At 47.0% G+C, this 23,199-nt stretch overlaps 2 protein-coding genes across 5 annotated transcripts in view; one reads left to right on the top strand and one right to left on the bottom strand.

Moving 5' to 3' along the window:
• The window catches only part of KHDC3L (KH domain containing 3 like, subcortical maternal complex member), a 100,911-nt gene extending 81,797 nt beyond the window's left edge, over positions 1 to 19,114 (top strand). Inside the window, exons 2-4 of one of the 2 annotated variants that reach the window (XM_009451519.5) lie at positions 17,647 to 17,828; positions 18,025 to 18,204; positions 18,486 to 19,109. In XM_009451519.5, the coding sequence (XP_009449794.2) occupies positions 17,660 to 17,828; positions 18,025 to 18,204; positions 18,486 to 18,790 (654 nt within the window). In that variant the 5' untranslated portion in view covers positions 17,647 to 17,659 and the 3' untranslated portion in view covers positions 18,791 to 19,109. Of the gene's footprint in view, positions 1 to 17,612; positions 17,829 to 18,024; positions 18,205 to 18,485 lie in introns of those variants that run through there. The other variant, NM_001243863.2, reaches the window with a different exon arrangement.
• DPPA5 (developmental pluripotency associated 5) lies at positions 7,986 to 9,231 on the bottom strand. Of its 3 annotated transcripts, XM_003311400.6 has the most exons (3): positions 9,041 to 9,231; positions 8,780 to 8,959; positions 7,986 to 8,305 (listed from the first exon to the last, which is right to left on the bottom strand). In XM_003311400.6, the coding sequence occupies exons 1-3, from the start codon at positions 9,150 to 9,152 to the stop codon at positions 8,247 to 8,249; spliced, it is 351 nt and encodes a 116-aa protein (XP_003311448.1). In that variant the 5' UTR covers positions 9,153 to 9,231; the 3' UTR covers positions 7,986 to 8,246. The 3 variants fall into 3 exon arrangements, with proteins under 3 accessions (XP_003311448.1, XP_063668586.1, XP_016811343.2); XM_063812516.1 differs by having other exon boundaries at positions 8,147 to 8,305; positions 8,780 to 9,231; XM_016955854.4 differs by having other exon boundaries at positions 8,290 to 8,959.
• Positions 19,115 to 23,199: the final 4,085 nt, after the last annotated feature.

The following is a 23,199-nucleotide window of genomic DNA, read 5'->3' on the forward strand; positions in this document are numbered from 1 at the left end:
TCCTGCCTCAGCCTCCCAAGTAGCTGGGATTACAGGCATGCGCCACCATGCCCGGCTAATTTTGTATTTTTTAGTAGAGAGGGGGGGTTTCTCCATGTTTGTCAGGCTGGTCTCGAACTCCTGACTTCAGGTGATCCACCTGCCTCAGCCTCCCAAAGTGCTGGGGATTACAGACGTGAGCCACCTCACTGGGCCTACTTACTGATTTGTGAGAATTATTTAACTACTCATGTATTAGCCACTTGCTCGTCCTTATATTGCTGATTTGCCCCTCACCCCACCTCATTTTGACTTTTTTAAAAGAATAGAGGCCAGGCATGGTGGCTTACACCTGTAATCTCAGCACTTTGAGAGGCTAAGGTAGGCAGATTGCCGGAGGTCAGGAGTTCAAGACCAACCTGGCCAACATGGTGAAACCCCCCTCTACTAAAAATACAAAAATTAGCTGGGCGTGATGACACACACCTGTAATCCCAGTTACTCAGGAGGCTGAGGCAGGAGAATCGCTTGAACTGGGAGGTGGAGGTTGCTGTGAGCTGAGATTGTGCCACTGCCCTCCAGCCTGGGCAGCAGAGTGAGACTCCATCTCAAAAACATTAAAAATATAAAAAAAGAATGGGGCTTTCCAATTTTTTTAGCTCCCTGATCTAGTATTATTTTGATTTATGATTTCTGCCTTTGATGTTGGGTTTATAGAAGCCTGATTATATAATTTATTATTTAAATATTTTTTTCTAGCAGGTTTTTTTTTTTTTTTTTTTTTTTTTTTGAGACAGAGTCTCGCATTGTCATCCAGGCTGGAGTGCAGTGGCGCCATCTCAGCTCACTGCAAGCTCCGCCTCCCGGGTTCATGCCATTCTCCTGCCTCAGCCTCCCGAGTAGCTGGGACTACAGGTGCCTGCCACCACGCCAGGCTAGTTTTTTGTATTTTTAGTAGAGAAGGGCTTTCACTGTGTTAGCCAGGATGGTCTCGATCTCCTGACCTTGTGATCTGCCCGCCTCGACCTCCCAAAGTGCTGGGATTACAGGCGTGAGCCACCGCGCCCAGCCTTTTCTACCAGTTCTTACATTTACATTTTTAATTTATTTTTTAATTTATTTTTTAGAGACAGGGTCTTGCTCCATCATCCAGGCTGGAGTGCAGTGGTACAATCAGAGCTGACTGCCAGCTTCCAACTCCCGGGCTCAAGCAATCCTCCCACCTATCTCAGCTTTCCTGAGCAGCTGGTACTACAGGCATGTTCCACCACACCCAGCTAATTTCTTAATTTTTGTAGAGATCTGGTCTTGCTATGTTGCCCAGGCTGGTCTAGAACTCCTGGCCTCAAGCAATCCTTCCACCTTGGCCTCCCAAAGTGCTGAGATTACAGATGTGAGCCACAATTTTATTTTTAGTTTACAACAGGAACCTGGGGGTAGGGGGGTAAATCAAATAATCCTAAGTAATCATTAATCTTGGAAAATCAAGTTATAGGGCTTGAGTGAGAAGTGCCATCCTAACCAACCAACATCTTCTCATCACCCAGATGTCAGTAGGCTCTGCCAGCCTACCCCACCCACAAAATCACCATCCTGAACATGGGATAGCCCCTGACCCCAGCACTTGATTATCTGTATTCTTTAAAAGACAGATGGGTCTGGGACTCTTCTCATCAAAATTTACTAAAGCTTCAAAAAGAGATAAATTGTCTATCTGTTCCTCTTTTTAGTTCTTTTCCCTCCCACAGACCCCAAGCCCTGTTTTCTTTTGCCCTAATACTCCTGTTTCTTTTGCCCTACTTGTCCCCATTAAATTCCCATGCCTGTGAAAGACGTTTAGGCTAGGAGCCCTATGTTGCACATTTTCTTCTCCTTTTATAGTGGTACAATGAAATATTACAGTCATCTCTCCCTATCTGAGAGATTTGTTTCAGCACCCCCTCTCCCATACCAAAATCCACAGATGTTCAAGTTCTTAATGTAAAATGGCATGTTTACATATAACCTATAAACATCCTCCCCTATACTTTTTAATAAATTCTAGATTACTAACAATACAAATGCTATGTAAATAGTTACATTGTATTGGGGTTTATTTGTATCTTTACTGTTGCATTGTTATTGTTTTCTTTCTGAATATTTTTGATGGGAGGTTGGTTGAATCTGTGGTTGCAGAACAGCGGATACAAAGGTTTGATCGTAGTTCATTTGGCTCTTTTGTTTTGTTTTACAGCACTGCTCCTCGCAGAACAGGGCTAACTCATGGGCAGTGATCCCAGGGTCAGCTAATTTGGCATTTTCATGAAGGTAAATCTTATCTATCCCCAATGTAACAATATTTAGACTGTTGAAGCTAGAAGGAAAAGAGGAATCCCATGAAACTAAGACCAGCTTTTGACAATTGGAGTGAAGTTTGGACAACCTGGTCCTTCCCTTTCTGCAGCAGAGATTGCAAAATGGCTACAAGACTTGGTGCAGCAGCCCCTCTCTGGACAAATTCCAACGCTGGAATTCTAGTGCCATACAGATAACTCCTCGAAAAAAATATTTCTGCCTCTGATTAGTTACTATACAATTTAATGTTCCAAATTTCTTTCATGTAAGTAACACTCCAGACACTTGTTTTCTGAAAATAGTCTCTGAAATCCTGAAAATGTTCGTGGGCCACATTTTCATTTTTGTTTTCTTCCTAAAACACCACTCCTGAGTATGTAGCAAAGCAGACACTCAACAAATATATATATAAATTTTTTCTTTCTTTCTTTCTTTTTTTTTGAGGAGTCTAGCTGTGTCGCCCATGCTAGAGCACAGTGGCACAATCTTGGCTTACCACAACCTCTGCCTCCTAGGTTCAAGCAATTCTCCTGCCTCAGCCTCCCGAGTAGCTGGGATTACAGGCGCCCTCCACCACGCCCAGCTTTTTTCTATTTTTAGTAGAGACGGGGTTTCACTGTGTTGGTTAGGCTGGTCTCGAACTCCTGACCTCGTGATCCGCCCACCTCAGCCTCCCAAAGTGCTGGAATTACAGGCGAGAACCACAGCGCCCGGCCTTCAACAAATATTTCAATAATGCTATTCAACAAATGAGTGGATGGGAACAGTGGAGAGACAGGGCAGAGCCATTAGAGAAGAATCAGGATCCAAACGGATCCTAGGATCCTAGCTGCCAGGGACAGGGAAACAGCTTATCTGAGTGGTTCCGGGTGGTTCCATAGTCACCTCCTGCTCAAAACCTTTGGATGGGTTACCTTTGCTCTCTGCAAGGTCTGCGAGGCCCCGGGGGGAACTGCCTCGCTCCCGTTCCGGCCATGCCCCAGCCGGCTCAACCTTCTGGCCTAGCCACCATCCTGTTCCCAGGGCTGCACTTCCCTTCCTCCTCGCCTGGCTCAACCTTCTGGCCTAGCCACCATCCTGTTCCCAGGGCTGCACTTCCCTTCCTCCTCGCCTGGCTCACTGCTGCCGGTCACTCAGATCTCACCCGAGGTGACTTCCTTGGGGGACCGTCCCTGACCTCCCTGCCCAGGTCTAGTCCCCAACATTTCAGCCTCCCAGCACAGCACCGGTGTTCATTTCTCGGATTCTTAACATCCATGTGGCTCCTAACCAGACCGGAAGCTCCCGGAGGGCCCGCCTGTCTGCGGAGGTTGGGAGACTTGCTCCAGACCACCCTGCAGGCGGCTTCAGTCCCAGGAAACCTAACAGCGCCTGCCTCGGAGCCCACTTGGGAATGAGTTGGGCATAGGTGACCCCGCGGGGCCCTGCGAGGAACACCCACACCAACTCCGGCTTCCCCTCTCCCGCTGTATCAGCCCACCCAAAGGGTAAAAAGTCTCATAGGGCCCGGAAGGGCGCGGTGGCTCACGCCTGTAATCCCAGCATTCTGGGAGGCCGAGGCGGGCGGATCACCTGAGGTTAGGAGTTGGAGACCATCCTAGCCAACATGGCAAAACCCGGTCTCTACTCAAAATACAAAAATTAGCCGGGCACGCCGGCGCGCGCCTGTAATCCCAGCTACCTGGGAGGCTGCGCAAGAGAATCGCTTGATCCCGGGTGTTGGCGGTTGCAGTGAGCCGAGATCGTGCCACTGCACTACAGCCTGGCAACAGAGTGAGACTCCGTCGCAAAAAATAAATTAAAAATAAAAACATTTCATAGGGCCCCCAAAGAAATCATGTATACATTTAAATGTAAGACATAAATACTGGGAGGTGGTGTGATTGGTGGGATTTCAATTTCCTTAAATGGACAATGAGAATATTTTGAGAATTCAGTTAATAAAAGAGCCCAGCTTCTAGCCCCGTGGAGCTAGAAGCTCTCAATCAGCGTTAGCTATTGTTATTATTATTAGCCACTTTAGGGTCGGAGGATTACACTTGATTGGGTGTTTATCGCTTGTTATTTAAAGGCTTTCTTGGACTAAGCACTTGTTTTATCTCCTCTCCAAAACTCTTCCATCCCATTGTCAGACCCTCCTTAGGGCAGACCCCTCTCATCTGCATTACAAGAAAGCTTGAGGTTTCCTGTAATTGTCGCACTTAACCTTGGTGGAAAGCTGATCACCAGCTGCAAACTCAAAGAAAGAAATCCGCTCCAAGGCAAACACTGCTTTTCACCTTCAGACTTTTACTTCCAAAATTTTACCTATGAATTTTCTTAAAGTATTTTATTGCTGTTATTTTTGGTTTGGGGGGTTGGGAGAGGGGAGCTGAAAAATTTTCAGTCCAGGACTTGCATGGAATTTATGGCAGATTCTTAAATTTCCCTCTTTTGCTACCATAATTGATACCTACTCACTTAAAGTTTTCTGCATTTAGAAACTCTGCCTTTAAGAGGGAACTCTAGGCCAGGCACGGTGTCTCATACCTGTACGCTCAGAGCTTTGGGAAGCCAAAGCAGGTGGATCGCTTGAGATATTGAGTTCGATACCAGCCTGGCCAACATGGTGAAAACCCATGTCTACTACAAATACTGAAGAAAAAAAAAAAAAAAGCTGGACATGGTGGTGCATGCCTGTGATCCCAGCTACTGGGGAGGCTGAGGCAAGAGAATCACTTGAACCTGGGAGGCAGAGGCTGCAGTGAGCCGAGATCGTGCCACTGCATTCCAGCTGGGTGACAGAGGCTCTGTTTCCAAAAAAAAAAAAAAGAAAGAGAGAAAGAATTCTAGACTTAAAGAACAAGGCCGTTAGTTTTATGTGCTTGATTTACACTGCAGAATTGGGGTTTCAAAAGTATCTGGTCTATATTCCCACATAGAGTCTTTCATGGCCAACTGATTCTCTGAAGGGTGCATTAGATGAGGGTCATCTGAGGGTGCTAACAACCAACTGTTAGTCCATAAAGCAAATTCAAGCTATCAGCACAAAAGACAGGGAAACTTCATCAGAGTCAACAAAAAAGGGTGAGGCAATGGGGAAATAGGCAATCTCTATGATAATATTTAGCAAAATTATGTTTTTCCCCTTTGGACCAGCAATTCTCCCTCTGGGAATTTAACCTACAGACATACTACTGGCAGACTTGCAAAACAGTGGTATTGTTTTGGGCACAGTGGCTCACACCGTTAATTCCAGCACTTTGGGAGGCCAAGGCGGGTGGATCACCCGAGGTCAGGAGTTGGAGACCAGTCTGGCCAATATGGTGAAACTCCATCTCTACTAAAAATACAAAATTAGCAGGGCATAGTGGCCCACACCTGTGATCCCACCTACTCAGATGGCTGAGGCAGGAGAATCGCTTGAACCCAGGAGGCAGAGGTTGCAGTGAGCCAAGATCACGCCATTGCACTGCAGCCTGTGACAAAAGCAAAACTCTGTCTCAAAAAAAACAAACAAACAAACAAAAAAAGTTATTCAACGTATTCATCTCACCTTTGTAAAAGCAAAAGATTGGGAATAAACTCAAAAGTCATTTTGTAGAGAATTAAATTGAATAATACCCAGCTGTAAAGGAGGGAAAATAATCTACACGTATAATTCCTTATATTTTTAAAAAACTCTTGAATGGACATTCAAGAAAATATTGCTTATTTTTGGGAAGTAGGAAATGTATAATATGAAATGAGATAGGAGGGAGACGTCTATCATTTTAGATTTTTTTTTTTTTGAGACAGTTTCCTTTCACCGAGGGTGGAGTACACTGGTGCGATCATAGCTCACTGTAACCCCAAGTTCCTGAACTCAAGCAAACCTCCTGCCTCAGCCTCTTGAGTAGTTAGGCCTACAAGCATGTGCCACTGTGCCCAGATAATTTTTTTTTTTTTTTTTTTTTTGAGACGGAGTTTCTCTGTCACCCAGGCTGGAGTGTAGTGGCACGGTCTTCCTCAGCCTCCCAGGTTCAAGCGATTCTCCTGCCTCAGACTTCCACATAGCTGGGACTACAAGCACCCGCCACAACGCCTAGCTAATTTTTGTATTTTTAGTAGAGACGGGGGTTTCATCATGTTGGCCAGGTTGTCTTGAACTCCTCACCTCGTCATCCACCCACCTCGGCCTCCCAAAGTGCTGGGAATACAGGCGTGAGCCACCAACGCCTGGCCTTCCTTCAAAATCTTGAGCAGGAGCCAGGCTGAGTGGTCTAGGACCTTCCAGCCACAGGTCTCAGGGCTGGGATGGGGGAGGGTCAAAATGCCAGTAGGGTACGTGACTGATCCCTTGGTCTCCACTCCAAATAAACCTCAATAGCATGCCAAATGTGCCTTTGTCTTCTCAGGGACCCACAAGTGGTATGGCATCTAATGGTCCCAGAAACTGCACCCAGGACTTCCAGGGGGTAGAAAAACAATGCATTTACAAGACTTTCATGGCCTTCCCTCTTTGAGTCTTCAATGATGAGAACCTTAGAGGATAGGACTGGAAGCTGGAGTCCCTCCTCCCTCAGAACCTGTAATACAGGAGTCTACTCCAGTCCTGCAGTAGAGGAAGAGTAGCCTATTATTCATACATTCAAGAAATAATGCCCATTGTGTCAGACATTGTTTTAATACTTCACAGATTTAGGACATAGTCTTATCTCATTTAATCCTCACTGCAACCCAATGAGGTAGATATAATTATCCCCATATTACAGGTGGAGAACTGAAGCACAAAGGCTAACATATGCCTGGTTCCCCAGCTAATAAGTAGCTGAGTTAAGATTCAAACCCAGGTATTCTAGCTGCTGTCCGTTTCTTACAACACGATCCTTAACCACTATGTACTATACCATATTGCCCCTCTTAAGAACAACAAAAAAATCAATATCCCTGCCTTGTTGGAGTTTAAATCTTAGGAGTAGAGAGGAGGAAAATGACCAGTTAACACTATCGGTCGAGTTTATAAATGCCATAAAGAAAAAATAAAGCAGGTTAAGCAGACTGTAGAGGAGAGGATCTCCCCTGAGTATGGACCACCTGGGAGAAGAGAGCAAAACCCTTTGAAAATCTGAGATTTCGGCCGGTCACGGTGGCTCACACCCGTAATCCCAGCTACTCACCCGTAATCCCAGCTACTCACCCGTAATCCCAGCTACTCGGGAGGCTGAGGCAGGAGAATTGCTTGAAAGGGGTGGGGGCGGGGGAGGGGGGTCGAGGAGGTTGCAGTGAGCCAAGATCGCTCCATTGCACTCCAGCCTGGGCGACAAGAGCAAAACTCGTCTCCAAAAAAAAAAAAAAAAAGAAAAGAAAACAAACAAAAAACATGCTACACTAACAATGGTTCTGACTTCCCATATTTTTGTTGGACACATTTGCTTTTCAGCTTATATACAAAATGTCAACCTATTATAGAGTTGTTTTCAAGTGAGCCAGGTCACTTGAGACAATCATCACATCTCCCATAGGTTTTTAGTTCAGTGCTGCATCTCAGGACCCTGGCTCCTCCACCCTTTTTGACACTAGCCAAGTGTGCCTTTGGACCCTCATTTTGTCTTTGGAGGATTTCAATTAAGGGTTAAGCTCAGGGCCACACCTGAGCTGTGCTTCAGAGATATTTAAGGTAGTACCTACAATCCATCAACCACACTGAACTATCAACTTATTTAAAACTTTATTGTTATTTTTAAAAATGGGAAAAAATGAAGAAAAAACACTTTTTATTGACAACCATCAAAGAAATATTCACAACAAGACTCAGAGCCAAGGGTTTTCCCTTAACTCTTTAAGGGAACAAATGGTTTTCCCTTAACTCTTTAGGCTGGAGCAGATTTTAAAACAAGCTTAAGGAATCACTCTAGCTCTGGCCACAACCTAATCTCTGCATCCTGGCTTCATTGCATTGGCTGGAAGCTGGTTCACTTCATCCAAGGGCCTAGTTCGAGGGCATTCATGGCTTCGGCAAGTTTGAGCATCCCTGCACCAGAAATAGCAACAGCGGCGTGAGTCTGGGGGAAAATAGTAAGCGCCCGGACTGTTCTCCGCCTCTTTCAGGGTTCGTTTCTGGGACTTCTGATCCAGGCGTTCTGGGCCTGAGAGTTAGGCCCAGAACCTTGGAACCCGAGACTACTCGGCCCATTCGAACATTCTCCAAGAAACTGAAGGGGGCGGGGAGACGGTTGAGATAGCTCAGATAACCCTGCCCAGTGGGTCCAGCACCAGCCGCCTTTCACCATAGTCTCACCCCTGGGTCTCCAAGACCGACGGCCGGCACTCTGGGGCCCCCATTCCCAAAGGGGTCTTGGGAAGGCCCAGATGCCAAGGGCACCCCTGGTGACGCCCAAGGTGCTGGCAGCGAGCAAGAGAGGAGAAAGAGGAGAGGGCTGGAGGAGAGGCGCGAAGCGGCCCCCGCGAGCCTGTGTTCCGCGTACCCAGTCTCTGGGCCTCTCACCTCGCTCCTGGCGCTGGCGGTGCCACTCAGCCATGGACTGGAGCATCCACTTGGTCCGGAGCTTGTACAAATAGGAGCCGTAAACCACGACCTCGGTGAGGTCTGAAGACTCCAGAGCCTTCAGCTCGAGCATGGCCTTGCTCACCTGCTCGATGTAAGGGATTCGAGATCCGTCCGGGCCTGTTGGGGAAAAGAGATGAGATCCCCGAGCCGGCTGAGACTCCCGAGCCGGGGCAGCCCGCCAGTACTGGGCACACTCACCGAAAATGGCTTTCAGCAGCCGCGTCTGGACCTGGAACACCTCTGGATCTTTCAGGTCTTCGGGAACTTTCACCCACGGCGGGATATGTCTACGTGCCGGGAGAGTTCCCATCTTATGACCCTCACAACCAAAACCACTCTCCAGCGCAAACCAGGCCTAATCACACCGGCCGAGGCTCAGGGGTGATAAAGCCTCGCACCTGGTGGCCCCGCCTCCGGCCAGGCCCCGCCCCCGGCCCGGGCCGGGACCCTGAGTCCATGCCCCGTCGCCCTGGCTGCGGTCCAGCAGGTTGCCATCTCTTCCGCTTCCCGCGACTTCGGGAGAGCCTCACCCGGGCCCAGCTGTCTCCAAGTTAACTAGGGTTTCCACCTGCATTGACCTGTGTCTTTCGCACCAGAATCCCATGGGCTTGGGAATGGCTGGAGGCAGGGCGCTCTTGCCTCGTCCTCTAGGGAACAACCGGTGGGACCTGAACCTCGGAAAGCGGGCGTCCAGGCTTGAGGGTGCGAGGACCACCCAGTAGCTGCCGAATCGAGTTCCTGCCTCACACGTTCCAAAGAAGGGTCCGTATCCCCTCGGCCTTAAGGAGCAGGACCCGCGGCTCCACTTTGCTGGCGACCCGGACAACGTCCCGGGAACTCTGGAGGAACTCTTGCCATTGAACAAAAGAGAAAACCGAAATTCGGAAACTGATTATCTTACCTGAAGGGATTAGCGTTCTTCGAAGCCCCTGGCTCTAGAGTCTTTGAACCTACCCGGATTTTAAAGCTCACCTGTGCCCTGCCTGTGCACTCCAGCCAAAACCGGTCCAGGCTTCTGGCTCCTCTGTAAATAAATTTGGTTTATTCGTTTTTTAAACATAGTGTTTGGAGCGATGCACTGGAATCACTCGATGAGAGTGTGATTTCACGGTTTTATGGCTTTACAGATGGTGATTAAGCTGGCATTTCCAGTCCTGGTAACATCTAATGTCCCCTCAGCTGTCCATTATTGAGGGTTTCTTAAGGCAGACCTCTTCACACACACACACACACACACACACACACACACACACACACACACACACAATGGGTTCTTTTGCAACCACCAGTGTAGTTAATTTAGAAAATGATCATCAATAGCTAAAACTATCAGATGAAGACTGTTGAGGAACTAGACAGTCACAAGTTTGGAAGCCCTAGGCACAGATTATGAATTGCAAAGGAGAAAAAAACATTCCCTTACAGTAGAGACTTGGAAGAAGCCACCTTGACCAAAGTTAGCATCACCAATAATGGGACAAATGGATTTCTGGTTCAATATCTGAAAAACAAAAAGAGGACTGTTTTATTAATTGACTAAGACACTAAATGCTGTGTGCATAGTTCAAATAATTCTGAATCAAAGATGGGGGATGCATTTCAGGACAATGAAGGAAATTTTAATATGCCCTATATTTCAAAGTAGTATTAGAAACTTCTAAAGTTTAGAACTTCTAGAGTGGGATAAGTGTACTACAGTTATGTAAGATAAGGTCATTATTCTCAGGAGAAACATGCTAAAGTATGTAGAGTGAATTGGGTTTGTTTTTATTTTTATTATTTTTTAAATTAAATTTAAATTTTTTGAGACAGAGTCTCACTCTATTGCTCAGGCTGAAGTGCAGTGGCGCGATCTCTGCTCACTGCAACCTCCACCTCCCGGGTTCAAGCGGTTCTGCTTCAGCCTCCCCAGTAGCTGGGATTACAGGTGCCAGCTACCATGCCCGGCTAATTTTTGTATTTTTAGTAGAGACAGGGTTTCATCATGTTGACCAGGCTGGTCTCGAACTCGAACTCCTGACCTCAAGTGATCTGCCCACCTCGGCCCCCCAAACTGCTGGGATTACAGGCATGAGCCACCACACCTGGCCAAATAATCAAATATATATATATGGAGTCTTGCTCTGTCACCCAGGCTGGAGTACAGGGCACAATCTTAGCTCACTGCAACCTCTGCCTCCCGGGTTCAAACAATTCTCCTGCTTCAGCTTCCTGAGTAGCTGGGATTACAGGCACCCACCACCACATTGGCTAATTTTTGTATTTTTAGTAGAGATGGAGTTGCACCATGTTGGCCAGGCTGGTCTCGAACTCCTGACCTCCTGATCTGCCTGCCTCAGCCTCCCAAAGTGCTGGGATTACAGGTGTGAGTCACTACACCCAGTCATAATAAACTTTCAATTTCCCATCTCCCATTCCACCTGCAGCCCAAGCTCCCTTTTTCCTGTGACCCAGACTCTTATGAAAAGCAACCCTCACTTCTACTTCTGTATACCTTACTTATTCCTAAACATGTTATTCCATGGTACCTTCCTTTGCATTTCAAGAAAAGTCACTCTGGACCTGCACTGTCCAATACAAAAGTCACTAGTCACATGAGGACTGGAAATGTGTCTAGTCTGATTTGAGATATGCTGTAAGTGTAAGCTACATGTAAAATTTTGATGACATTAATACCAAAAATTTAAATATTCTCATTAACAATTTTAGACTGATTATATGTTAAAATTATAATATTTTGGTTTTTCCTTTTCTTAAATTTTTTTTCAGTTAAGACAGGGTCTTGTTGGCTGGACGGGGTGGCTCATGCCTGTAATCCCAGCACTTTGAGAGGCCAAGGCTGACGGATCATCTGACCTCAGGGGTTCAAGACTAGCCTGGGCAACATGACGAAACCCCGTATCTACAAAAAAGACAAAAATTAGCCAGGTGTGGGGGTGCATGCTTGTAGTCCTAGCTAATGGGGAGACTGAGCCACAAGGAACTGCTTGCGCCCAGGAGGTGGAGGTTGCAGTGAGACAAGATTGCGCTATTGCACTCTAGCCTGGGTGACAGAGTGAGATCCTGCCTCAAAAAAAAAAAAAAAAAAAAAACAGGGTCTCGTTATGTTGCCCAGGCTGGTCTCAAACTCCTGCTCAAACTCCTGCACTCAAGGGATCCGCCCACCTCAGCTTCCCAAAGTGCTGGGATTACAGGCACAAGCCACTGTGCCCAGCCAAAATGATAATATTTTGGATATATCAAAGTAAATAAGATATAATATTCAAATTCATTTCACATGTTTTTTTCTACTGAGGCTATGAGAAAGTTAGTATTATTTGTCTCTCATTCTATTTCAGTTGGACAATGTTGCTCTAGATGGTTTCCTAAGATATAATATTCAAATTCATTTCACATGTTTTTTTCTACCGAGGCTATGAGAAAGTTAGTATTATTTGTCTCTCATTCTATTTCAGTTGGACAGTGTTGCTCTAGATGGTTTCCTACAACTTTCTAAGTATCTAATCCAAAACTCTTTTATATGTACATAATTCATCATGCCTAGCTAATTTATTTTATTTTATTATATTTTTTAGACAGAGTTTCGCTCTTGTTGCCCAGGCTGGAGTGCAATGGCGCGATCTCAGCTCACTGCAACCTCTGCCTCCTGGGTTCAAGTGATTCTCCTGCCTGAGTAGCTGGGATTACAGGCATGTACCACACACCCAGCAAATTTTATATTTTTAATAGAGATGGGGTTTCTCCATGTTGGTCAGGCTGCTCTCGAACTCCCGACCTTGCCAAGGAAAGAACTCTTGCCAAGGAAAATGGGATTGAGAAATGCTGCATGTGGGAAACTTGAGCCTGTCCTTGCATTTATCCCATGTGATCCTGGATAAAATCCACTCTCCCTCCTCCACAGCATGTTGAATGTGTCATCTTCCTCTCCAGTTGGGTTCTACCTGGTCCCTAGGAATGCCTGCCTTGCCCTCTGTCTACTTCGATCTGAGCTCGGTTTCTGTTGTTCAAAATGGTGGTTTCTCCAATACACCTCAACATCTTGGAAAGGGGGATTTTTGCTAGGATACTGAAGGCCGGAATTTCAGTGCAGCTATGAGCCAACATTTGGAAAGTTAAACCTTGAAGACTTGAGTTATTTCAACAAATTATTTGAAGAAAAAGTTTTATTTATTTATTTATTTGTTTGTTTCTGAGACAATGTCTCACTTTGTTATCCAGGTTGAGTACAGTGTGGTGATCTCGGCTCACTGCAGCTTTGGCCTCCCTGGTTCAAGCGATTCTCCCACCTCAGTCTTCCAAGTAGCTGAGACCACAGGCATGCGCCACCATGCATGACTAATTTTTAGTTTTTATGGAGATAGGCTCTCCCTATGTTGCCCAGGCTGGTCTAGAACTCCTAGCCTCAAGCAATCATCCAGCCTCAGCCTCCCAAAGTGGTGGGATTGCAGGTGTGAGCCACCACGCCCAGCCCTGGAGAAAATTTTTATAACCAAATGTTAAAGATCACTTCTGCTGTAGGTCTGGGTTGCAGCAAGTGTCTTAGAGGACATCTGGCCATTGCATGGGCTCTGCTTGCCACCCATCGGTACTTGCATTTCCAAATAATGACTTTTTAGAAAGGAGGAACACTTAAAAGCATATGCATTGCTTTTATCCAAAATTAATGTCAATGTTTATCATATTATAATGTTAGCAACAAGGCTGGTGAGTATATAGGTTGGTTCGACCTCGGAGGGACGCCATTTGGCAATACCTTATCAATTGGAAATTTACAGATCCTTTGACTCAGCAATTCTACATTTGAAATTTCATCCTATAGTTATACTCCCCCTTGTAAGAAATGACATGTAGAAGGATACTGATTTCAATAGCATTACTAGCACAAGTAAAAGATACCATACAAGGTAAATATTCACGAAGATTGGGAAAAAATACATATTAAAGAAATAAGGCTGGGTTCCGTGGCTCATGCCTGTAATCCCAACACTTTGGGAGGCTAAGGTGGGAGAATCGCTTGAGCCCAGGAGTTCGAGACCATCCTGGGCATATAGTGGCCATGTTGCAGGCACTGAGACATGATGAAACCCCATCTCTATTAAAAATACAAAAATTAGCTGGGCGTGGTGGCGGATGCCTGTAATCCCAGCTACTCGGGAGGCTGAGGCATGAGAATCGCTTGAACCCAGGAGGTGGAGGTTGCAGTGAGCCGATATTGCACCACTGCACTCCAGCCTGTTGACACAGCGAGACTCCATCTCAAAAAAAAAAAGACCAAAACAAAAACAAAAAAAGACCAGCCTGTCCTAAAAAAAAAAATTAAAACAAATTAGTTGTGATGGCACATGCCCGTGATCTTAGCTACTTAGGAAGCTGAGGTGGGAAGATCACTTGAGCCCAGAAGTTGGAGGCTGCTGTGAACTATGATGGGTCACTGCACGCTAGCCTGGGTGACGGAGTGAGATGCTGTCTCATCAAAAATAAACAAACAAACAAACAAACAAACAAATAAATCCATTATTAATATCTAGAAAAACAAAACTTTGTCAAGAAAACAAATCATAGTATATACAACTATGAATAGTTTACAAAGTCGTAATAGTGCAAACACTGAATATTGATCTAACAAAATCATATCTCTGTTTTAAGATGATCTAGGTCTGATGCACATAGTTAAGTCCCAGCTTACCTGGGTTGGAAGAGGGTGAAAGATAGTGGTAGATATATAAATCCTAGCCTCCCAAAGTACTAGGATTACAGGCTTGAGCCACCGTGCCCCGTCGTTTTTTGTTTTTTTTGTTTGTTTGTGTGTGTGTGTGTGTGTGTGTTTTCTTTTTTCTTTTTCTTTTTCTTTTTTTTTTTGAGAGGGAGTCTCGCACCATCGCCCAGGATGGAGTGCAATGGCGCAATCTGGGCACATCGCAACCTCTGCCTCCCAGGTTCAAGCGATTCTCCTGCCTCAGCCTGTCGAGTACCTGGGATTACAGGCGCCAGCCACCACGGCCAGCTAATTTTTGTGTTTTTAGTAGAAACGGGATTTCGCCATGTTAGTCAGGCTGCTCTCAAACTCCTGACCTCATGATCCGCCTACCTTGGCCTCCCAAAGTGCTGGGATTATAGGTGTGAGCCACTGTGCCCGGACTTCTACGTCATTTTTTGACATTTTTTATTTCTTTTTTTTTTTTTTCCGAGACAGTCTTGCTCTGTCCTCCAGGCTGGAGTGCAATGGCACGATCTTGGCTCACTGCAACCTCTGCCTCCCGGGTTCAAGCAATTCTCCTGCCTCAGTCTCCCGAGTAGCTGGGATTACAGGCCCCTGCCACCACATCTCGCTAATTTTTGTATTTTTAGTAGAGATGGGGTTTCACCATGTTGTCCAGGCTGGTCTTGAACTCCTAACCTCAGGTGATACTCCCGCCTTGGCCTCCCAAATTGCTGGGATTACATGTGTAAGCCACCACGCCCGGCCTGTTTTTTGACTTTTTTTTTTTTTTTTTGAGACGGAGTCTCACTCTGTCACCCAGGCTGGAGTGCAGTGGCTCAATCTCAGCTCACTGCAACCTCCACCCTCTAAGTTCAAGCAATTCTCCCGCCTCAGTCTCCCAAGTAGCTGGGATTACAGGCACCTGCCACTGCGCCCGGCTAATTTTTGTATTTTTAGTACAGATGGGGTTTCACCATGTTGGCCAGGCTGGTCTTGAACTCCTGACCTTGTGATCCACCCCCCTCAGCCTCCCAAAGTGCTGGGATTACAGGCATGAGCCACCACACCCGCCCTGTTTTTTGAGTTTTTAATAAAAGTCATTGTGACTGGTGTATGATGGTATATCGGTGTGATTTTAATTTGCATTCCTCTTCTGATTAGTTATGCTGAGCATCTTTTCATGTGTTTGTAGGCTGCCTGTATTTCTTCTTTTGAGAAATATCTCTTCATGCTCCTTGCCCGGTTTTGTTTGTTTGTTTTGTGGAGACAGTCTCGCTCTATCCAGCAGGCTGCAGTTCAGTAGCCTGATATCGGCTCATTGCAACCTTCGCCTCAGGAGTTCAAGCGATTCTCACGCCTCAGCTTCCTGAGTAGCTGGGATTACAGGTGCCCGTCACCATGCCCGGCTAATTTTTGTATTTTTAATAGAGACAGGATTTCGCCATGTTGGCCAGGCTGGTCTAGAACTCCTGGCGTGAGCCACTGTGCCCGGCTTTGCCCCATTTTTAATGGTTTTTTTTTTCTTGTTGTTTTGCAAAGTACTTTAATCATCTCAATTAGCAAATAAGAATTTCCCAACTACTAAATCATTCCTACATATCAAATATATTCAGCCGGTTGGGCGTGGTCTGAATATATACATTCGGCCTATTAATGTGGCAAACCTGAAGTTCTCTTCAGTGTTTCAATACTGAATAAAAATAAATTATAAATTATAATTTATCTTATAGCAACACATCTAAAACAGTTATTATTACTATTATTTTTGAGACAGGGTCTCACTCTGTCACCCAGGGGGGAGTGGGGAGGCACCATCACTGCTTACTGTAGCCTCAGCCTCTCTGGGATCAAGGGATTGTCCCACCTCAGCCTTTCGAGTAGCTGGGACTACAGGTGCGTGCCACCTAGTCCAGCTAATTTTTGTATTTTTTGTAGGGATAGGGTTTTATCATTTTGCCCAGGCCAGAAGGATTGCTTGAGACCAGCTTGGGCAACATAACGAACCCTTGTCAGAAAGGGAAGGGGAAAAGAAAGGAAAGGAAAAGGGAAAGGAAAAAAGAAAGGAAGGAAGAAAGAGACAAATATAATTGTGTTATTTAGAGAACAGAGGCATCACTGGGCATGGTGGCGGGGGGGGCTTGTAGTCCCAGCTACTGGGGGAGCTGAGGAGGGAGGATCTCTTGAGCCCAGGAGATGGAGGCTGCAGTGAGCTATAATCACACCACTGCCCCCTAGCCTGGGTGACACAGAGAGACCCTGCAGCAAATTTTAAAAATTAAAAATTAAAAAGAGAATAGAGATGTCAAAAATTTTCAAGGAATCTCATCTTGTGTCCAAACCACGAGAACTATCTGTGGTTAGGTGTGTTCATGGCTGCATTAATTAAAAGCGTGCTATAGTCCCACTACTGGGGAGGCTAAAGAGGGAGGATTTTTTTGAGCCCTGGAGTTCGAAGCCAACCTGGGCAACATAGCCAGGCCCCATAACTTTTTTTCTATCCATTTTTTTTTTTTTTTACTATGCAAATCTCACTACACAGACCCTATAACAGAAAAAAAAAAGAAAGAAAGAAAGAAAGAAAAAAAAAGGCGGGCGCTTATTCTGCTCTGTACTCAGCAGTCTCAGGCAAGTGACAGAATAATCTGAAAACCTGGTCCAGAGGGAGGAAACGTAGTGGCCAGGGATCAGAAGCGTGTGAAGGACCTATGAAGTATTCATTCTGCAAGTATTAGTTCTTTCCTCTGGGAGAGATACTGGGCTTGCCCACGCCTTCCTGAGTCCATGGTTAAGACTCCCGCTGGGCACCAGCGGATTCCTGGTGCCCAGAGCCCGGTTCCTCCTACCGGGTGCGCTGGGAAAAGGGCTGCTCCTGACAGAAGGGACACTCTAAGAGCAGCCCAGGAACCGGTGCACTTGTGCGGCCTCGGAAGAAGCCGGGGCTCCTGGAGGCGGAGGCGAGGCCTGGGACCCAATAAGAAGGGCGCGGCTAGAGAGGAGGGGCTGGCCAAAAGCCCTTGAAATAAGGCCCAGGCGGAACCGCGGTTCTAGTCTCCCAGCTCCAGCTCGGCCTTTGGGTTTGCTGTGGTGTTCTTGTCTCCTGCAGGACTGGCCGCAGCATGGACGCTCCCAGGCGGTTTCCGACGCTCGTGCAACTGATGCAGCCAAAAGCAATGCCAGTGGAGGTGCTCGGTCACCTCCCTAAGCGGTTCTCCTGGTTCCACTCTGAGTTCCTGAAGAATCCGAAGGTAGTTCGCCTTGAGGTTTGGCTGGTGGAAAAGATCTTCGGTGAGTGGACCAAGAAGGGGCAGCCCCCATGCGGCTTCTTTCTGCCACCCATACCCACACCCCACATATTCTGGCTGCGTTCCAGGGCAATCCTCACCAGTAGCCAATGCCCTCTGGCTGTCTCCTCCTTCCACCTTCCCCTCCCAAGACCCCCGGGAGCCACCGGTCCCTGACAGCCTCTCTGCTACCCGCGCAGGCCGGGGCGGAGAACGCATCCCGCACGTCCAGGGGATGTCCCAAATCTTGATTCACGTGAATCGATTGGACCCTAACGGCGAGGCTGAGATCTTGGTATTTGGGAGGCCTTCTTACCAGGAGGACACAATCAAGATGATCATGAACTTGGCTGACTATCACCGCCAGCTCCAGGCGAAAGGTACGGGGCTGGGAATAGGGCTACCTGGAGCAAACCCTGGCTCCGTAGGAGTGATCCTGGGGTTTCCTGGCTGCTGGGGCGGCAGTCTCGCCCTCCCAGTCGGCCCGCGGTTGGTGGGTGGGGGAGGGGGCGGTTCTCGCTGCCACGGATCCAGAAGGCCAAACTGAACCCTCGTTCTGGGATTCCTGGCTCCTACTCCCGCAGGCCGCTTGGGTGACTGTCCTTTTTTGGAGAGGATATAGAGACACAGCTGTGGCCTCTGCACACTGCTCTTCTTCCAGGCTCAGGAAAGGCCCTCGCCCAGGATGTCGCCACTCAGAAGGCCGAGACCCAGCGGTCTTCAATAGAAGTCCGGGAGGCCGGGACGCAGCGTTCGGTGGAGGTCCGGGAGGCCGGGACCCAGCGTTCGGTGGAAGTCCAGGAGGTCGGGACACAGGGTTCTCCGGTGGAGGTGCAGGAGGCCGGGACCCAGCAGTCTCTCCAGGCTGCCAACCAGTTGGGGACCCAGCGATCCCCCGAAGCTGCCAGCAAGGCAGTGACCCAGCGGTTTCGCGAGGATGCCCGGGACCCAGTTACCAGATTATGAAGGCATCTCAGGCCCTGGAGCCAGAGCCAGTCAGGGGTTAAAGTGAAAGCCCGTATTTCCTCCCAGAAGCTGAGGTTGGGGAGACGATGTGGATTTTTTGTTTTACCCTTTCTGTTGCATGGTTGCAAACACAAACTTGAGTTCTAATAAAGAATTGCAAAGTGGAAGCCCGCCCCCCGCCTCCCCCCCCGCCTCCCCCCCGCCTCACTTAAGTCCAGGAAGCTGGGGTGGCGAGGAAGGATGATGTGGATTGTTTTTGTTTTACACCTGTTGAATGGTTGCCAACACAAACTTGAGTTCTAATAAATAATTGCATTTCCCTAACGTCTGTATTTTGGAAGGTAGAGGGGAGGGAAAGGCGCATTCCTCCAACAGCCCAGTTGTGCCCTGCGCAGCTCTCTACCTCGAGGCAGGTGGGGCCTGTGGTTCCTAGCCGCCCGAGGTGGCAATCTTCCCCGGCTGTGGTCCGGTGTGCCCCTTGTACTCCTTAACCGCGCGCATCTGGCTTTAACAGGTGAGAAGCCTCTCTGGCCCCCTAGGAAACCTCTCCAAGCCCGCTGTCGTTCTACTCAAGGTGACTTGCGATGAGAAAACTGGGTCGCTTGGGGGCCTGCTGGATTTGGAAGGCCCTGGGTATATTGCTACTCTGTCACAGAACACTTTCCCAGCTGGGGAAAATGACATCGGGGAAGGGGGAAACGAAGAGACCCGAGCTGCACTCTTGGGCTGCACTGTTGCAGTCTTCAGGTCTTGCTTGGGTCACCCACCTTCCACGAAGGTCGTGGACACCAGCAAGATACAGGCACCGGCTACTCTTTCCTCAGTTACTATGGCAGCGAGGAGCCCCAGCAGAGAACACTTTGGCTTCCCTAGGGTCACAGCTTTGGTCAGGGCGCTGGGATGCAGGTCCCTGAGCCTGCGAATTAATCTAGAAGGATGCAAGCCAACAGCTGGGTGCTAGGATTAAACAATAGCATGCAGTAATTCTATAATTAGGATTTTTTTTTTTTTTTTTTTTTTTTTTTTACCAACCAAGAATCACTGGTAATCTTCATTTTATTTTGGAGACAGAATCTCGCTCTGTGGCCCAGGCTGGAGTGCAACGGCTCGATCTCGCCTCAACACAACCTCTGCCTCCTGGGTTCAAACGATTCTCCTGCCTCAGCCTCCCAAGTAGCTGGGACTACAGGCCCGCGCCACCAGGCCCAGCTAATTTTTGTGTTTTTAGTAGAGAAGGGGCTTCACTATGTTGGCCAGGCTGATCTGACTTCAGGTGATCCACCCGCCTGGGTCTCCGAAAGTGCTGGGATTACAGGCATGAGCCACCATGCCCGGCCAATCACTAGTAATTTTTAAAAGTTCAAAGCTAACTTTAAATATCAGGTGAATGTCTATCAGACTCTTTTTGTCACCGCTAATTATCACTCCAGTTTAAAATAATCATGTATCTTACAATAAGGGAATTACCACATAAAGCTGAATTTACAATAACTTATTAGCAACTTTTAATCGCTAATCATTTTATTAAAATAGTTGACTAATTTTAGGAGAACTTTAGAACACTTTAAATTCAAAATCAACACAAAATCAGTTTCAAATGAGGCTACATCAGAGCAGAGCTAAAACTTAATGTGTATGTTGTCTTTCTCTGTGTAATACCCACCTTACCAGAATGTCAGGTTCTCTCCTTTACAAGCTGTTTTCACTGTCCTTGCCCAAACTCAGTGTTACCAATCTATTTTATGTTCATGTGTAACTTTTCTACTTTTTCTGATATCTACCCCCTATTTTAATTAAGTAGCTTTATAGACTGTTTTAATATTTAAGAGGGCAAGTCTACTCTTTTTTTTTTTTTTTTTTTTTGAGACGGAGTCTCACTCTGTCACCCAGGCTGGAATGCAACGGCATTCCACTGCAACCTCCACCTCCTGGGTTTAAGCAATTCTCCTGCCTCAGCCTCCCGAGCAGCTGGAATTACAGGCACCCACCACCACACCTGGCTGATTTTTTAATTTGTAGTAGAGACTGGGTTTCACCATGTTGGGCAGGCTGGTCAACACCTGTCTCAGCCTCCCAAAGTGCTGGGAATACAGGCCTGAGCCACCATGTCCGGCCCTCACAACCTTTTCAACTCATATCCAAAATATCTGTGAACATCTTTATCGGAACTGACACTTTAAGTTTCACCTATTCATATGGCTGCTTCTTTCTCTAAACACCCAGTAAATGGAAACTCTATATCATGCTGGAATTATAGATGCCATCAAGCCAAGCCAGCTGCCCAGCATGGAGGAACAGGAGAGGTTGCCCTATGCCAAGAGTCTTGAGAGTCAAAGATTTCAAATATTGACCAAATATAGTCATATTCTGAGGTACTGGGGATTAGGACCTCAATATATGTTAATGTGTACAAAGGATGGAAGGAGTTTAGGATCATATAGTATTTTTGGAAAAATTAGAATAGGTTTTAAGCTTACCCCTTTTTCCCCAATAACAAAATATTTAATGGGCCAGGTGCAGTGGCTTATGCCTGTAATCCCACCACTTTGGAAGGCCAAGGCAGGTGGATCAGTTGAGGGCACGAGTTCGAGACCAGACTGGCCATTCTCTACTAAAAATACAAAAATTAGCCGGGCATGGTGGCAGGTGCCTGTAATCCCAGCTACTCGGGAGGCTGAGGCAAGAGAATCGCTTGAACCCGGGAGGCAGAGGTTTCGGTGAGCCGAGATTGCACCATTGCACTCCAGCCTGGGTGACAGAGTGAGACTGTCTCAACAAACACCCAAAATGTTCAATGGTTTTATAAAAATTCCACCAGGGGTCAGGCATGGTGGCTCACGCCTATAATACCAGCACTTTGGGAGGCTGAGGCAGGTGGATCACGAGGTCAGGAAACTGAGACCATCCTGGCTAACATGGTGAAACCCCATCTCTACTAAAAATACAAAAAATTAGCTGGGCATGGTGGCACGCACCTGTAATCCCAGCTACTCAGGAGGCTGAGGCAGGAGAATCATTTGAACCTGGGAGACGGAGGTTGCAGTAAGCCAAGATCGTGCAACTGCACTCCAGCCTGGGTGACAAAGCGAGACTCTGTCTCAAAAAATAAAATAAAATAAAATAAATAAAAATAAGAATCCCACCAGGGCCAGGTGCAGTGGCTCACGCCTCTAATCCCAGCACTTTGGGAGGCCAAGGCGGGAGAATCACCTGAGGTCAGGAGTTTGAGACCACCCTTGCAACATAGTGAAATCCCGTCTCTACTAAAAATACGAAAATTAGCCAGGTGTGTTGGCACATGCCAGTAATCCCAGCTACTTGGGAGGCTGAGGCAGAAGAATTGCTTGAATACGGGAGGCGGAGGTTGTAGTGAGCCGAGATCACACCACTGCACTCCAGCCTGGGTAACAGAGCGAGACTCCATCTCAAAAATAAATAAAAATAAACAATAAAAATCTCACCAGGAAAGCTGGGCACGGTGGCTCACGCCTGTAATCCCAGCACTTTGGGAGGCCGAGGTGGGTGGATCACGAGGTCAGGAGATCGAGACCATCCTGGCTAACACAATGAAACCCCGTCTCTACTAAAATACAAAAAAAAATTAGCTGGGCGTGGTGGCGGGCGCCTGTAGTCCCAGCTACTCGGGAGGCTGAGGCAGGAGAATGGCGTGAACCCGGGAGGCGGAGCTTGCAGTGAGCCGAGATTGCGCCACTGCACTCCAGCATGGGCGACAGAGCGAGACTCTGTCTCAAAAAAAAAAAAAAAAAAAAAAACTCACCAGGAAAAACTTGAAAGCATTCATCAAATTTCTATGGGAGAAAATTAGGAGCTCCTAAACTTAAAAGGGTGGGGACATGGGAGAACACATAGGAAACAGTAATTAACTACATAAAATAAAAATCTTCCACACGCAAAAAAAAATTTAAGAGGGTGGAAAATACTGGTAATAACAGACCATTGTTACAAAAGCTTATAGAGATAAATAAAAATCCTTATCTTCACCAGTTGAAAGAAGTCAAGAAAGGAATCGCCGGGCGTGGTGGCTCACACCTGTAATCCCAGCACTTTGGGAGACTGAGGCGGACGGATCACAAGGTCAGGAGATCGAAACCATCCTGGCTAACACAGTGAAACGCCGTCTCTACTAAAAATACAAAAACTTAGCCGGGCATGGTGGCGGGCACCTGCAGTCCCAGCTACTCGGGAGGCTGAGGCAGGAGAATGGGGTGAACCTGGGAGGCGGAGCGTACAGTGAGCCGAGATTGCGCCACTGCACTCCAGCCTGGGGGACAGAGCGACTCCATCTCAAAAAAAAAAAAAAAAAAAAAAAAAAAAAAGGAATGAATAAAGAAAAATGTAAAACTGAAACAAAGAAAATATTCAACATCACCTCTAATCAAAAAAGCACA

The sequence above is a fragment of the Pan troglodytes genome, chromosome 5, assembly GCF_028858775.2.
Source record: "Pan troglodytes isolate AG18354 chromosome 5, NHGRI_mPanTro3-v2.0_pri, whole genome shotgun sequence".
Lineage (NCBI taxonomy): Eukaryota > Metazoa > Chordata > Mammalia > Primates > Hominidae > Pan > Pan troglodytes.